General features: G+C 32.5%; 1 protein-coding gene across 1 annotated transcript; it reads right to left on the bottom strand.

Moving 5' to 3' along the window:
- Window positions 1–2,652: 2,652 nt before the first annotated feature.
- Window positions 2,653–6,733, bottom strand: LOC105319175 (ficolin-2). The gene is made up of 5 exons (XM_066077772.1): window positions 6,313–6,733; window positions 4,765–4,910; window positions 4,261–4,357; window positions 3,404–3,571; window positions 2,653–3,029 (listed from the first exon to the last, which is right to left on the bottom strand). The coding sequence occupies exons 1-5, from the start codon at window positions 6,695–6,697 to the stop codon at window positions 2,770–2,772; spliced, it is 1,056 nt and encodes a 351-aa protein (XP_065933844.1). The 5' UTR covers window positions 6,698–6,733; the 3' UTR covers window positions 2,653–2,769.
- Between the last annotated feature and the right edge of the window lie 11,631 nt (window positions 6,734–18,364).

Below are 18,364 nucleotides of genomic sequence, written 5' to 3'. Positions count from 1 at the left end.
TACCTGCAATCAATGATCGAACTAACTTTTTAAAAACAAAATGGCTGCCAATATGGCGGCGCCCAGGGCTGGAAGAATTTTTCTTTGGCCTTAGTACCCCTGATTCAACATTCATTTTTCACTGATTTTCTTATATATACGTGTTACCATTAATCCTCGCTTCGCGAGGCGGGCTTCGCCCGCCTCTCGCTGCGCTCGGTATTAATCACGCACTTATCGATGTTTTATTCTAATGGCTGTACAACATAATTCTGCACATTGGAATGTTTGTGTATAATCGGTTTCGTTTAGGTTTTGAGCATTAAAGATTATTCCATGAGACTAAAAATATTTAAGCAACCAAGTCAAATATGTCCCCCATTTCGTAATTTCTCCGGAAGTCTTTAAGGGTTGTTATCAGCTTTCTTGCATCTTATGCCATTCTTAAAATCTGTTATGAGATTGCAATTCTGAGAATGTTTCATAATATGTAGATTTTGTGTTCTAGTATTTTGTATGTGACCGAATAAGTTCGCAATATCAGTTTATAAATTTTAAATATAATACAATGCTATCCCTGAGGGACTTAAAAAATAAACTTATACTTGTTGTAACAATTAATCTGCTTAAACCAATGTAAACTGGAAAAAAGGCCACAACTTTGTTATACATACGCCGACACAGGTCCGTTAATGCATTGATTAAATATACCAATATTGACTAAATAGACAAAATAAATATTTAATGTAAATTAAATTGTATGTCAAACAACATATAATTATAAATATTTATTGTACCTTTTACCGGTGAAGATTATAGGGGATGCCTATATAATCCTTACTCTAGTCGTTTATTCTGTCTCAGCTGGGTTGTCCAGTCTTCTGTCCGTTATGGTTTGAAAAAAAAATGATTTAAAACGTACCGTGTAAATTAATTTTCAAATCTAAAATTTATCAACATGTGATGAAGAAAGTTATTATTAATTTTTTTCTTCAAACCTATTAAGCAAAATAATCGACATCGAGGGTATAGGTCGGGGCCATGCATTGCAATCAAAAATTAATTAAAATGGATTACCCGGCTATACATGCTTAACGCCATTATTCCACACTAGTAGGTGCTTAAAAGCGCCCTTGGTGGTATTTGTTTGTCTGTTCTTAGATCACTTACTAATCAGTTGGTAAATATTGGTTTAAACTTCATTATCTGAGTGTATTTGTTGAAAAAAAAATCATTATTTGAATATGTTTGTTTAACATTGATAATCAATTATGTCAATAGTGGGATTTCTTGATCCTGTAAGATCCAATACATTAACAATATAGCTAACATTTAAAATGCTACTCTTTTGTATCTATCGGAGCAACTATGAAACAAACACTGACCTTTTCTCTTTCTTAATGCACTAATCTTGAGGATATGACTTTGGAAAATTTAATGATTATTTATGGTGTGTGCGTTGTAAAAATTCTTAAATAGCCTATTAAATTTAGGCTGACACAAATTCTGTCATACACGTAAATGTATTTTACAAATTAACAACTTTTAATTGTCAATAAGTCCAAGACTAGTTAAGTGATATTCCCTTCTATATGGCCAATGGCGCTTCTAATTGAATGAAAAGGAGAAGTCCTGTAAAAAGATAAAAAAAATTAAGATTACTGAGGTTTTACGTCCGTGCTACTTTATTTATTCAATATGGAAAAGTGTAAAGCGTAATTTATTAAACATAAAATGAAACCAAACTACATGTGGCTCAATGCCCTCACAAATAAAGTCTCTCACAGCAATTTATACAGCGTGAAAATTTCATATATTCAATAATCTTAAAAAATCCGATAAACAAAAAATAAAATCAATCAACAGCTTGCTTGCGTTTCTGGCATTATTATCATCACGTATGTTTTTTGCAATGCAAAATCCTCTTATACTTTTTTGGGGAGTTGTGTATTTTAACCAAAACGATAAAGCTGGCGTTTCAAATCAGAAAGTGTTGACTATTTTCGTTCTGGTGGATAAACGTATTTTGGGGGCAAATGTTTACAATTATCGACAGATTAAGGTAACTCCATACTCGTAAAACTCTCTGATGAAAGTTGAAAAACAGAACTGATTTCAATTTAATAAACTTAAATTTCATCAATTATAAGAAAAATATACATGTCATCACATGTTTTGAAATGTTAGATAAACATGAACAAAAGCATAATTTAGCATAAAAAAACCTTACTTTTTGTTAAATTTAAGTAAAATATTTGTAGGCAGAAACTTGTTTACCTTTTATATTTCTATTGTCAACTGTGTCAGAAAAATAAAACTTCAAACACATTTTAAATTTAATTGTTGGGATAAGAAAAATTATAGCATTTAGACATAAAACTGAGAGAAAAGTCAGAAAAATAGTTATTTCCCCTTAGCATAAATAAAATGTATAAGAAAATGGAAATATAGGGTAAAAGCAAGCTGCGAAAATATCCTGAACTTAACAGTAATTCTACTTACTTCCATGTGATTCTATTCACATAACATATATAAAACAATCTTGCTCAAATAGAGAATTCAAAGTTTTACAATAAAGTATGACATCACAGCACACTGGATCTACTTTAAGCAAAATGTAGAGGAAGGAAAACGTACGACGGATCAAGTATCATATAAACAGTAGAAAAAAAAAATCATACATGCATTTCTTGGTAATAAATGCTCAAATTTCAAACATATACCCTTTCTTTAAATGGATAAAAAAGAAATTAAAACTTTAATGGACTAGCCCGTTACAATTCACTATATCTATCTTATCATCATTCGGGTTTCCTTCACTTCCGATTCTGTCATGACTGTTGGGTACCACGGCGTCTGCCAAACATTCGGAGCCCATCGTCCGTTTAGGAAAGCGAGGTAGCACCTGTTGAACCACCACCCTCCTTTAAAACTGAGGGCACAATTAAAGCTTGAAGATGGGTCATTGTCCCGGTCTGGAGTAGAGAAAGCCATACCTGGCAGATTTCTGTTTGTTTTCCCTGTGTTTGCAGTGTCTACTAAACTATCACCTGTAGAGCAGAAATGATGAAAAAAGGAACGTGATGTAAAAGTGGTAACTTATGCTGATGGTTCAGTTTTCTAAAGTCAAACAAAGCGCTTGGGTATTAAATACACGGATGCGTGATTTACCAAATTATTTTTAAAAAGTTTTTTAAACCAAACGCGCGGGGTATTTTACGCGGTTTAAAGCACACCGCGTAACTAGTTAAAATTACCTCACGCGAAAATAAACACTTTTACAGTAATAAATGCAATAAAATATTCAAAAGGCAACTACTTTATAATGTATTCTGTTAACCAGGATATATTCGTCCCAGGATATATTCGTTACCATTCCAATAAAGTTTGCCAAAGTAAAAATAATAAAGCTATTTAGTTTTACCTAGAGTGCCATGCGTTTCTCCGCCTAAGTGTAATCGATACTGATTGGTTTCATCTGCGATGGAAAATGATTCATATATCTGGTACAGTCGGGTATTGTTCATCAAAGTAATCGATAAATATAACGTCAAATTCCTGTCTTTCGTGAGCTGATATATCGCATCATTGCCTAAAATAAAACAAAAAAAATGGACAAAAACTGACAAACAGCTTTTTAACCGTTAAAAATATCTAAAGACAATTCATACTACTCTGTTTGATTATAGCAGCATCTGATATATAGATTTTGTAAACGCATTTCAACCTCTGAGGTCGTCCAAGCAGACACATATTGTTAGTCAAAATTAAAAAATGATGGCATCATATATATTATGGCAAGCAGTTTTTATTCACAGCTGTTTGAAAGTTGTTTTTTTTTTAAGATTGCAACCCCCCTATTTAACGTTCTGTTAACAAATCCTCAGTATTGTCACTATAAACATGTCAACCACATCTTAATCCGTCAATACCGTCCCTTAAGCTGATTGTGCAGGAAAGACAAAACAATAATACCACGTGTTCATTAAACTTCTTTTGATCACATGACATATTAGACAAAGTTTTTGTGGGCGTTGGAAGACGTGTAAGCGAAAATTATTTAAAGATCACATGATTTTTTGGAAAATCACAGTCGAATGTAATTAAAATATATTGATCCAAAATTCAACCGATAGATCAACACTTATAAATGTTGCCATCAGTGCATGCCTTATACGTTTGAGGCTGCTTTTTTGTCAAAAAGGACCAAGAAAATGCACGCCTAATCGCCACTGAAATGCCAAAGAAATAACAATTGCTTCTTCTAATACAAACACAAACCTATCCAATAACCTTCCTGTGGAATCCCGAACCCGATCTTATACTCATCCCAAATCCGGTTAAAATCTACAGACCCAGCTATCCGCTTTTGTATTGCCTGTAACGGGAAAAAAAGATAATTTTGCTTGATAAAACTGAGTTCATATCAAGTATAATCCCCAAAAAGGCAATTTTCTCTGTTAATCTTAACAAATTTTTAATTGTACTTAATATTTACAATTGAGACCGTGCACATTTTGTAACTTAGATCCCCATTTTCGTCATTAATACTGCAATCAATACTTTTAAGGTCAGTCCTGATATATTTAGATAATATTTATAGTAGAAAATAAAAGAGATGACAACAATAATACAATACTTATAGATGTACTAATTATAATTGTCCATATCTGTCTGAATGTATAATATGTTATATGGCCGACGTTATCCAAAAATACACATTTAATGCTTTAACGTGTATATACAACGAATTCAGCATTTGTTATCGATAAAGATAATGCTAACCGTCCATCCTCCATCGTTGGTCTTCATGTCACAATAAACCTCAACGGGGCGATAGTGTGGTTCCTCTTTGTCCCAGGGGTAAATGGTGTAGAAACCTGAAGCACAGTATCCCGCCATGTATAGATCACTGCACGTTTTTAACTCATCTGTAAACCACATTTTATCCATGTAATTATCAACGTGTACTTGAGAATAAATTACCTATTCTTCTACCTTTATCAGGAGATTAAATTTAAACAATGTTGATTTCGAAAGCAATTGCATAACCAATACTGTGAAATCATTTTCATTCGTGGTGCCAATTCTCATAGATTGTAGTGTTTTGCTTATTCGTGCGGATTTGTCTTGAAAATTCGTCGGGTTTCAAATTCATTCAGACAAAACCTCTTTCTGCATTGTTTTTGTTCAGGAAGTAAATAAATAGGAAAGGGCACCCACAAACATCACTAAAAATTAAACCACCCTGAATTCGAATGATTCAATGTTCTTTTTTTCCCTACTGCCACACTCAAGAATTGTTTTCTGTGTAAAAAAGCAAAAATTCGGAGCACAATATTTGATCATCCGTTTTTTATTAAAAAATAATTTTCTGAAAGAAAAAAAAATATGTAGAATTACAATAGAAATATTCTGCAATGTAAGGGAGAATAATGTTACTTTTTATGGAATGAAATATGATAATAAGAGACTATCAACCATGTAAAAAATATATGTAGCGAAAAACGAATTCAAAGCAAATCAATACGGACCTCTAAAAAGATAGAGGTGGGAAAGGGCATCTAGTAGGATTGACCATCTTCTGCCAAGATGAAATTATCAAATGATATACATGAAACTTTGATATGTAGTTTTATCACTCGCAAACACAATCGACAAGCAATATTTACGTATTAATTTTAATTTCGTTTAGACAACCATATTATAAACATGCTTCTTTTTAGAAATAATTTGGTTTTTTTTTTTTGGATTCTTAATGGTAATTTATGAGGATTGCTACATTAAGAGTGCTGATGAAATTTCAATAGTATCCGGTTTCTTTCGTTTGTCTCAGAGGATATATAAAACATGTGTAAACTCAATGAGTAAGTATTAGATATACAAAAGCATTTTCACTATGTTATATATACTATTCAATAATTACTCAAAAAATTAAAATTTCAAGCATCTGTGATAAAAAGTTGCTGAAAAAATGCGACAAAAATGTTTGTTACGGACGAACAGAAAGACAGAAGGACAGACAGACAGACACGCAAGGGTTAAACAGTTATAATACAAAGAGATTATCAATAATTGTTAAAGATTGTCTATGCCAGAATGTAGATTGAACGTTAGTTGATCATAAAAAGTTGCTGAAAAAATGCGACAAAAATGTTTGTTACGGACGAACAGAAAGACAGAAGGACAGACAGACAGACACACAAGGGTTAAACAGTTATAATACAAAGAGATTATCAATAATTGTTAAAGATTGTCTATGCCAGAATGTAGATTGAACGTTAGTTGATCATATGGATTCTTCCGGGAGTAAAAATATATACACACGTTTACCTGTCACATGTTCTGTGAAGTAAATCCAACCGTCTTCTTTACCCAAGATGACTCCGGGGTCACAAGACACGGGCACGCGACATGTTTTGTTTATAACGTTGAATCCAAAGCACTCACAACACTGTCCACAGTGTGAAGAGCACATGCTCATAGATTCCGCAAAATACTGAGTAGAGTTTTCGAACAGTTTGTTTCTGAAGTAAGGGTTCTCTTTGAAATGCTTCTTGAATATAGCCTGCGAAAAAAATGGCAATGCTACCACTACAAGAACTTCTATACACACATATGTCATGATTAATTGTGATATGGGGGGAAAGCCTCGCGATTTCAGTGCCGATCGAAGGATTTTTAAGAACTTATGCATCCAGAAAATAAAAATAATCATCAGATTCTCATTCTAAATAAAAGGGAACTTGCCGGTGAAAATCGATACTTTTTTCAGCGAGCGAGCGTTTGAAAAAATAGAAAAAAGGTTGGCTTTTATGATTCATAAAATGGACTTATACAAATTGATATGTAGGCTGTAATGCTTTGAATCACGAAACTTATTTTGCTTTATGAAGAATGTATTGTCGCTCCCTCTTCGAATAACACCAATGTAAAAACAAACTTAATACACTTGCCGGTGAAAATCGAATCTTTTTTATGTAGCAAGCGAGCATTTCAAGAAAAAGAAAAAAATCTAATGCAATTATACAAATTAATATGTAAGCTGTAATGCTTTGCATCACGAAACCTATTTCGATCCATAAAGACACAATTCTCGTTTCCTCTTCCAATTACACTTAAATAAATTAACTTAATACACTGTAAGTAAGATAACATCTTATTCCAATTAATAAATCGATATTAATCTGCTAAAAGATTCAATACTTGAAAAGGAGCTGAATTTACATAAAGTTAACGAATATGGATGGAAAACACTGACATCAAAAATTAAGTCTTTCTGTGAGTTCACCACTTTATTATTATACGTAGAGTACAGTCATTTCGTGTCCTTTGCAGAAACATGCAATGCTACGTACGGTACAGGATTTCCATGCAATGCAATGAGATTTCTACGCAATGCTATAGGTATGCAAAGCTACATGACAAATGAAAATAAAATGCTAACTATTAATTTCACCTCATAACAAAAGGCCAAAAGGCCTTCACGGTCATTTGATACCATTAGCCCATACCAGACCTGTGGAGAATTTTCATGTTTCATTTTGGAATTAAAAAATAATCTGAAATATTGTAATGACCACCCATACTTACTTGAAATTTTGCAACCAGGACTGTGAAACCTGTTATCTTTGTGACAAAAATGTAAGTTAATAGAGTGCAGTTGTCAAAATTATACATGCAGATTTTTTGTCCGATGTCTGGGAGTAAAGAAGATTTTTAACACTATATGCATTAACACAATATGACTATTCAGGCCCCGTCTGAGACCTAAAAGCACTACCCAAAGAAATTTATAATTTTGGTATATGGCTTCATTGTCAACATAATTATGCATTCAGATTTTTTTCACAGATGTGTAGAAGTAGAGAAGATGTTTAAACATAGATAGAATGTTCTCTCTTTAAAATGACAGATGTCCTACGGACCCGGTTTAACGGTAAAATTATTCTTTCGAGTTTAAACACAGCATACATTAACGCAATATGATCATTTTTAGCTTCTAAGAGCTACAATCCCTACACCGAGGAACATGAAATTTAAAATTTTGTTGGATGGTTCCTGCATATAATTTGCATTTCGTTCTTATAACTGCTGTATGAAAATAGACTGAAGACTTTTAACTTTGAATGCATGAAAACAATAAATATTATGTCCATTTTGTCCCCGCAATAGCGTCAAAATCCCTTCCGCGAGAGACATGAAATTAAGCATTTAGAATTGCTTCACGGTTGAGTTGGTGTACAAAGAAGATATTTTTTCAAATAAAAATTAATTCTCTTTTAATAAGGAATAAGGAATCATTCTTTGAGTATTATGAGGTGATAATTTCGGTCGGGGCGTGATCAAATCCAATAAAGCCCGAAGGGCTTTATGATAGATTTGATCATGCCCCGACCGGAATTATCATCTCATAATATTCAAAGAATGATTCCTTATTACCTATATTTATTTAATTTTAAGCCATTGTACGATTAATAATTTAAATATAAATCGATACATAGTGTTATCACAGGCAATGACACTGGAAAATGTAAATATAAGTATATAATGCCTGAAAATGCTTTTAGCAAAATAAAGATGACAGGTAAGGAAATTCAATTATCTAAAACTCTAAGACATTTGACATTTTTACTCTCGTGAATTTAGATAAACGAGTAAATGAGATTAACCCACATTTGAACCTAATAAAAATTTTTTTTCCAATCAATAGCCATATTAATACCATGAGAAAGTATTTTGATTAACATCGCGCTAAAATTTAGAAGAAAAACAAAATAAACAGAAGTAAAATCTTTGACACGATAATAGTAACATGCAGCAGAAGAAAATGAATGGAGGACGAAATGATGGTGAGCGGAAAAAAATGAACCCATTCTATTTTATTTCATCACAATATTGATATTTTTTTTATACAATCACACGCAAAATCAACACTACCACACGTATGTCAATTTTCACAAAACAGAGAACGTCACAAATGTTTGATTTTTAGCTGCGTTCTTTCAAAATATGTACATTGCAGTATTTTGAATAATAAACATTGTTATTTTCAATCAGAAATCAACGTGTTGTATTTATTTTTTCTATTTAAGTATGTCGGTTTAAATACTACATATCCATGTCAACGATTAACAAACTACGAGGAGTGGATTCAACAACATCATAACCTTTTTCAAAATTGAAATGACGGAATCGTCTTGATAATGGAAGAGTGAATTTAAAAGAGAGAAAAGGAGATTTTTATAATAGAAACACTTCAAAAAGAAGCTTTTGGGTCATAACTCTCAATTCGAACGTATGCGTTACTCCGGAGTGAGTTTATGCAGGGATGAATTTTTAAAGATATATGAAGTTTCATTTAAGGTGCCATCAGTCAATATGACTTATATGAAACAAAATGATGCTATCCCAAGAGAGTATTGTAACAAAGGGAAAAGGGCAAAACATGCATTAAAATTTGAAGAAATAGAAAATGCTGTAAACGTTATATAAAGCTAGGCAGTGGAATTCGGCATTACACAACCCGAAGCTCCATGAAGTGACGGGATTCCACCAATATATCTTTCAGCATCAGACACGAAAAAAGAAGTTCACCAGAGGTACCTACAGTCCTGTGATGAATCACATATATACGGACCCTGAAGATCTCTCATGGAGATATCTGGTTGACCCATATACAGATCAGCACTCCTCGCGATGATGTTTGCCAGAAATGCGAACGCTTTTGAAAGAAGATTGTTGACGCAAGGACAGAGGAGGAAACGATGTCAGCTGCTATAAGAGATTTTCAAGATCACATAGAAGCGGCAAGAAAGGATATCATTTCAGGGAATGCATCCAAGAAGCGCTGGAGAAAATGGAATTGCGGCAAGGTGGGGAGCAGAAAAAAGCGTACATTACATTTTTGATGTTGCTTAGCACTTTCAGCTGCCCCACCATGCCAGACAGATGTGACACCCGACTTTATCCAGTTTCGTCGAGTCCGATTTGTGGTCCATATGACATCACTTCAGCTGAACTTTTTAATTGACGAAAATCAAGCCATCGTTATTGCATTCATATAAATTTCATTTTTAAATAAAAATGGACAAAGTACACTTACGGTTAATTGCACATTCACAGTTGTAGAACTATGAAATTGACGTGAATCTTTGTGGTGATGAGTACTCCGGCTAGCTATAAAATCAATAACACGTTACATGTGTAAGTTGCTGTCATTGGTATGACGGCCCGTTCAATAATAGTTTATATTATGCCTCTACTTATTTTTTACTTTATAAAAGTAATTAGATATATTTTGCCGATTCACTGAGAATCGCCGTAAACAAACTGATTCCCTGCAAAACAGATTGATTCCCTGCAAAAATGTGCGTCAAGTCGATGAACTGATACATCCCTTTTCGGAACACTTAGTAATTTCTTTTAACCAAAGAAAAACTTAATCTTAAAGTTAATTTTCTATCATATGGACTACATTTTAAGTGTTAAAATTAAACCTTGACCCTATACCTTCTTTACACCCCTAAACAAATGCTGCATTTTGAGTTTTTTCTTTTGGTTGATTAATCTTGTCAAAATTTATTGATTTTGGAAATCATATCAGAATTTGGCACAGCATTTTCGCCGTCTATATCCCGAAAATCATATCGATCAGCATCAGTTTACGCAGTACTTTTTTGCATCGTTGAATATTATTGAATAAAGAAATGTTCTCCCTATTAGAGAAATCATTTATTTGTGTAGCTTAATAGAAGTTTAAATGAATATGAAATGTTCACAATACAGTTTTTTTTAAACCCATGCACATACATGTACCTAAAACTATGATAATCCTAAAGGTGACGAAAGAAAGTTCTACGCAAGACTAGTTTTATTGTGTAAATTTAAAAATAAAATATTTATCAGCATCGTCAACAGTTTTACTTGATACTCTTCATTCTTAAAACACAGGAAGAACTCAACAAAACACTACGGGCCTCGAGCAGTCTCTCTCTCATGGAATGGACAGTTTTCGTCCTATATCTTTTACAGCTTTCGGCTTATATACTTTGCATAAACAGGTTTTTAAACCAGTCGCGTGGAATTTCGTAAGCTTTTGTAGGTACGTACGGAAGAAAATATTCGCCCCCCCCCCCCCGTTTATATTTTTGTCACTTTTAGTTTTCCCCCTTTCTTCTCGTTGTCAGCGGGCGAATTTAATACTGGGTAGACTCAAGTGTCTCAAATAATCTCTCTTGAAAACAACTTGCTTAGACGAATTTAAGATCGGGGTGAACAATTGGCAAGTGAAAATGGCAAAAATAACACGGGGTGACAATAACCCTGTAAACAGTTGTATTGTCACAGAGATAAACCTTATTTTAATGCTGTTTGTTACAACAATCAATGATGATAATAATAAGACATTCACTGAAACAGCTTCTCTGACGAATACATAGAAAACAGTCGAGGAAAAAAATAAGTTCTTTTTTAAAAACACTCAAAAGTAGTAGTGATGCTGTATTTAAAAGATTCAGACACAAAACGTACAATATTTGTAATTCTAAAAAAATATGTTGGTACCTTATTTAAATGGCATTGACTGAAAAAAGCAAACTTTATTATCTTTGAACTAATCCATTAGCTTAAAACTTAGCTTTGAGACATTCGCAGCACTGTTAAGCATTACTTTGTGTTCGCGCCGACCATAATCTAAAAACAATTATTATACCATTAAATCTTATCTATTATGCTTGTTTTAACTCGGCATGTGTTTTTTAGATCGTGTATAATTTCTTGTCTAGAGTGTTTAATGTACAAGTTCTAAGTGTTTGACATCGGGGAGCCTATCTACATCCGCTTTTAAAAAGGGCATACGCTAAACAGATCATTACGATCTTTCGGATATGAATTTAAGGAATGTGGAATTTATTAGAAATGCTGCTGCTTCGATGAAATTTATAGAATTGATTAATAAATATTTAAAATATTAAGCAAAGGTCAAATAAATTCCAACCGGAGCTTATTTCTTTGATATTTATTCTAATAAAAGATGAACTTTATACAAATCAGCGGCACTTTTCAGAATCTTCCAGAAAAGTAGAATTAAATTATCGTTTAAATTTTTAATTCAAATAAGGGTATGCCCTTGTAATATTGAAATTTGTTTGTGATCTCCATTCGGGAGAATGATCGACAAATGTCACGCGTGACTTTCAATTCAGGGACCACAAAGTGTCACACAAAGTAGCATTCACTATTCTGTTTCATTTAATATAACATTTATATCATGATGAAAAAACTTTTCATAAATATTATGATATAAAATATGCATCGTTTTATGAACGTTTTAATCCGCTGATATTTTCATAGTAAGCCTTAACAGTGCTGCGTTTTAAAATTTGTATACACGCACATAGCACATTATTTTCACCAATAACATATTAAAGCTGAACACCGCTCGTAAATAGGCACTGTCCGCCATAATTCTCTTTAATCACTGCTGTCCCTACAACCCTTATGTAAGGGCCAGACCTCTAAACAGTTCAAAGTACTTCGCTGTAGAGGTCTCACCAGTGTGGACGTACATTTTGCCTCGCCCTGTTACCCGGTCGCGATGAAATTATCAAATTTTACGCACTTTTTGAAGCCTTGAGAATACTAACATCAACTAAATTGGTCAATGCATTATTTACAAACGGAAAATGAACATAAAATAAGAAAAAAATGCATAAAATCTAAAGACCACGAAAGGAATACTACATGTCGGCCACGAGGTTCAGGTGTGCAATCGGGTGTAACGAAATCGAAGGGTTTATATACCAGGTATCTGTGTGACGGTGCCTATTTACGAGCGGTGTTCAGCTTTTACATTACAGACCATGAAAGTATATCGAATTCATCTATATTTATAGCGTTTATATTCACATGTATAATTATACAAATTTATTCCATTGTTATCTTCACAAATTTTGTCTTTTACTCGAAATCGGAGGCGTCTTTCGTGTAAGGAATTGCTGGTGACAAGAGGACATATGCCACTTGGCATTACAGAGCCATCGTCAAAGTACCAGACTACTCCTGTTCTCTCGGCCTGAATCCATACTTGGATATCTTGATGTTGAGCATTTGGACCTAAAAATAGTGTGTGTAATAAATCAAGAAAAAATCGAGAACATATACATGTATAGAAGCACTGAAACCGGTCATTTTTTTCTATAAGATCCCGAAATTACTTATTACTAAAAAAGAATAATTACAGTATACGTTTTCAAATGTATTCATTATTATGAAACCTAAGTTTTAATGATTCAAAATAATTTTACCAATATGTTGATATCTACAAACGTACAAAAAAAGATTACATTTCAATTTTAAACGATATTATTCATTTTTCTGGAATGAATTAATGACAGTTTAGCAATCATTCAATTTCAACCAACATAATGCATTTTCTGTAGACTCGATTTTCGTGCTTTAATAGTAGTAAATTGAGAGAGAATTGAATGTTTTTTTTCATTGTATATACATTGTATCCGACTGATGTCTATCACCAGAATAACATAAATATATAGAACTTGCGCAACCGTAAAGTCTTTGGCGCCTTTAATTTTGTGTACCTTTAATGGTGGTTTTGGGATTGGTTATTGAATTGTGATTAAAACCAAAAGTATATGGAAATACACTAATAAATATACGAATATACAATGTAACATTAACAAGATAATGTAGAAGAGTGTAAAGGACGAAGAGTGTTTGTACCAAAGTACAAATTATGTTATTGTAAACTTTAAAACTTGAAAAAGTTCTTGCGCATTTCATATGCATACCAAACCATCGGCGGAAGAGTAATTTCAAATCAATATTTTGACATTGAGGAAAAACGTGATAAAAATAAATTTTTATGTTAAAAAAAATTAAATACCATTCAACTATTTCGCATATCATTTAATTTGCTTCTGATTCAAGATTTTAAGAAAACGAATTTTCTCAAATAATGTTCTATGTTCTCAATCAATGCACGCATGCCTAAATTCTAGTATACATGTTTGTAATAAATCACTCATAAAATGATGACATCCATGAGAAGAAACTTTAAAATCAAATAAAAAATCGAATACTTTAAAACGTTACTGATTAAATATTCAATGTACCAAGAAATTCTTGAAACAAATTGTATTTCTGCTGTGAATCCAGTTTGAAAAGGGCACCGCCTTCCCGGTGACATCTGTTCTCTGCTTCTAAATAAGTGACTTCTAATGGCAAGTACTTAAGACAGATCTGGTGCTCATCAATTCCACCACCATCTGAACAATAAGCTACAAAATAGAGTATAGCCAAAAAAAAACGTGCAACAAATCCATAATTCATAAAGACAACATTTAGCAAAACGTTTCTGAAAGCTAACTAAAGTTTATTCACGAATTCTTAATTCGGATACTAATACACCTACATCCAAGTCGTCGCTGAAATAATACGTACCCACAATACGCGAATTGTTTTGAGGCATATTTAGTGCATATTTGTTTTCTATAGAAGCCTGGAAAAACCTCTGCATTGCATACAAAATGCAAATGTACATGTTATATTCAGAGGCTGAGTTAAATGATGGTTGGGCATGACTCTGTCGAAAATTGCTCAATTGTTACCAAAATTGCACTTGATCTAGACATTATTATGATAAATCTGCATAACACTTTCATTTCAATATTTGTAACCTCCGAAAAGGAAATGAAAGGAAACTGTAAAAGAGTGGAATTATCTAACTTCGAGGGGCATTACTCTCTCAAAAATAGCACATTCGTACCCAAAATCGAACTTGATGTAGATTTTATTATAACAAATCTGTATACCAGATTTTATTTCAATATGTGCAACATCTGCGAAGAAAATGAACAGAAACTATTGGTGGATCGACTGACAGACATACGCAAAGCAATATATGCTCCCTTCTTCGAAGGGGAGCATAAAAATAATATTATCCATGGAACAAGATAGATACGTTTTAAATTTCCCTCCTCTAAACATTCTGGCGATTCAATTTTAGACTTTCGACTTTTTTACAGTTAAAAATATTGAGGACAGAAAATTAAAATACATAAGAACATTGAGCCAAAATTATGTTTAGTCTTCAAAACGTATAATTTGTTAACAAAATAAAAAAAAAAATAATAAATCTGACCATGCCATAAGGTGAAGTTTTATATAGATATTAAAATACATAAATGCATGTTTTTTCTGTGAAATGTATTTGATCATAATGATGCTGTATCATTGGTTAAAACATTTTTTTTAATTATTTCAACATGTTATTTCTTATAACTATGACTTATATATGCTTACTTGTCTCATACGTTTTCCAGGATGGACCAATTAAATCATTTCCAGAAAAATCAACACAGCACAGACAGACAAGTAGATCTCCGTCGTAACTGAACATGTAATGGATACCCAGGTTAGCCAGACACAGCTGGAAGCATTGTCCAACACAGTGCACATTGTCGATCCTCCAGCATGAAGACTTAGGGTAAATATATTTCCTTACACCGTACATATTGTTACATTGAAGTGATTCAACCGCTAATAGATGAATGCAAACGCAGAGATATACAAACCGATGCATTTTGTGCAGGTTTATATTATTATATTTATTAATAGTACAAAATTTTAAGTCTTATGATTAACAATTAGTTAGTAATAATCTATTTTGATTTATATATTTGAGTCAGGTTTATTCGAAGTGACGTGTCAATCATCTCCTGGTTCGATACTCGGTAACACCTTATTAGGCTGCTAACCAATTTAATTACAGACTTTTTTCTATCTCCTTGGCCTTTCTTTGAAACTTGTATCATATCTATTGATTTTAAACATAAATATGTTCTCAAAGGCTGTTATTTTTCCACCTCGCTGGTTGTCTCTTTTCAAAAAACAGTCCTTCTGATCTTTGCTGTAGCTTAACTTCTAATAAATCCCCATGTTAGGGTTTGAAGGCAATGCCCAAACAAAATGTATATTGTTAATGTGTTTTTAATATCCAACTTCTGAATAGAATGTTGTGTATTTAATATCTCGCTTCTGAGACCAATTTTGCGTTTTAGCCTTTTGAATTGAGGATTCTTTTGCAATCTGTGGACCTCACCAATTTGTTCATTGGTAACAAATAAACTCAAGTCAGGATTATATATTATTTTAATGGCATATATTAATAATGGTCATCTGAGAATATGAAATAGTTGAATAAATTCCAAATGTATGTATTGGGATCATACACAATTAAAACACAGACATCATGTAAATAACAAAGTTTTGACACGAATCTAATATGTCATGCTTATATCTTATATAAATTAACTTATATGTTCAATATTAATTCATCAGCTAATCTAAGGAGCGATTTATCGCCGATATTATCGACATTGATCTAATAATTAGTTATTATATTATTGAAACAGGAAATTTGTATAAGGATACAATTAGGATCGAGAGAGTGCAGACCAGAACACTATAGAAAATGCTGTTTGTATGATATATGTGATTTTTTTTTTAGCTACATCCCTTATTGTATTAACGAATATATTCAAAGAATTCAGCGTTTATTGTCAGTTGAACTGAATACGTTTCCATTAACTTAAATACCTTTCTGAAAAAGAAATACGCGAAGTATACATGTACATGATAACAAAATATAAACTATTCATACGTAATGGATGAGCAAACAAGTAAATTACTCATTCAAATTAATTTTCATAAAAAAGATCATGATGATCAATAAGAGAGCGCTTACTAGTTTTGTTGAATTTTTTTTCAGTTACTTTTAATCCGGTTTTAGTGGTATTTTCTTTACGGAATGTAATTATTTACTCATCCATTTACCTCTACAGAAAATATTTGTTCATCCTATTTACTTTAAAAGCTCCCTTTAAGAAGGATTTTATTTTTATGAAAGACCATTTAAATTGATCAGAAATAAATGATGTTTCTGTTTAATTCATTGTCATGAAGTATAGATTCTAATTTGTATTTGTTTTATATTGGATTCACAATAAAAGAAAACATTTATCTGTTAAAAGCCTGAATAAAATGTAATGATGTTCCATCTAAAATATGCTCCAAGGTTCCTTATTACTCTTACCTTAAAACTGAGATTTGAAATTGACTTTTGAAATCGTTTAACCTATGTTTATTACTTTTGATTTTGCCCCCCTTCGAAGAAGGGAGGGCATATTGCTTTGCTGCTGTCTGTCGGTCGGTCGGTCCACCAATGGTTTCCGTTCATTATCTTCACAGAGGATTAAAATAGTGTAATGAAATTTGGTATACAGGTTTATCATGATAATATACAGGTCATGTTCGATATTGGGTACGATTGAGCAATTCTCGACAAAGTTATGGCCCTTGGACGTAGAAAAATTCAAGTTATTTGCAGTTTCCGCTCGTTTTCTTCGCAAAGGATAAACATGTTGGAATGAAATTCGGTATAAAGGTTTATCATGATAATATCTAGATCAAGTTCGATATTGGGTACGATCGAGCAATTTTCGACAGAGTTATGGCCCTTGGACGAAGAAAAATTCCATTTGTTTGCAGTTTCCGCTCATGTTCTTTGCAAGGGATGAACATGTTGAAATGAAATTTGGCATACAGGTTTATCATGACAATATCTATAAAATATCTAGGTCAAGTTCGATTTTGATAGAGCAATTTATGACAGAGCATTGGCCTGAGTAAAATATTTGCAGTTAACGTTCATTTTCTTTGTGGATGTTTCCAAGGGAGGGGGCATAAGTGTTTCACAAACATCTCTTGTTTTTTTAAATTTTCGGTTGGTGAGTTTTTGGTTTGATTACTTTTTTGGAGGGCGGGGGGGGGGGGGGGGGGGTTTGCCTTAAGGCGGATGTCATTATAAAAAGAATTGTCGGAAATGTTTGTTTTCTTGCAAAATAATGCTCGGACATAATGAAGTCTCAGGGACTTATGGATTTACTTTGTTACATCCATTAATCCATTAATCGTTATAATCGTATTCGAAATAGTTATAATAACAGAAGCTACTTGGTTTGTTTTTTTTTTTCACCAGACAACAATTTCTGCTAATTAAGGTCAGATTTTAAATAAATTCTTTTGATAACTTAAATAATCAAATTGCAAATTTAAGCATTTTTGTGAAAATCAATTTATTCAAACTTTTTTGTTAAATGGTAGTGAATACTTTTTAAACTGTAAAGAAATTCGTTATAAAAGTGTTAAATTTTGTCATTAATCACCTTTACGGTACTGAAAATCAGTTGAATGAAAAAATGCCAATAAAAACCGTCAACCATCTCAAAAATCCATAAAACTAAATACAAATTCATAGCAGAGCAACACTGACCTCCAAAAAGATAGATAGGATTAGGTGCCT

This window comes from Magallana gigas, chromosome 1 (genome assembly GCF_963853765.1).
Source record: "Magallana gigas chromosome 1, xbMagGiga1.1, whole genome shotgun sequence".
Classification (NCBI taxonomy): Eukaryota; Metazoa; Mollusca; class Bivalvia; order Ostreida; family Ostreidae; genus Magallana; species Magallana gigas.
The sequence above is the reverse complement of the archived record's forward strand: the minus strand, read 5'-3'. Positions and strand labels throughout refer to the sequence as shown.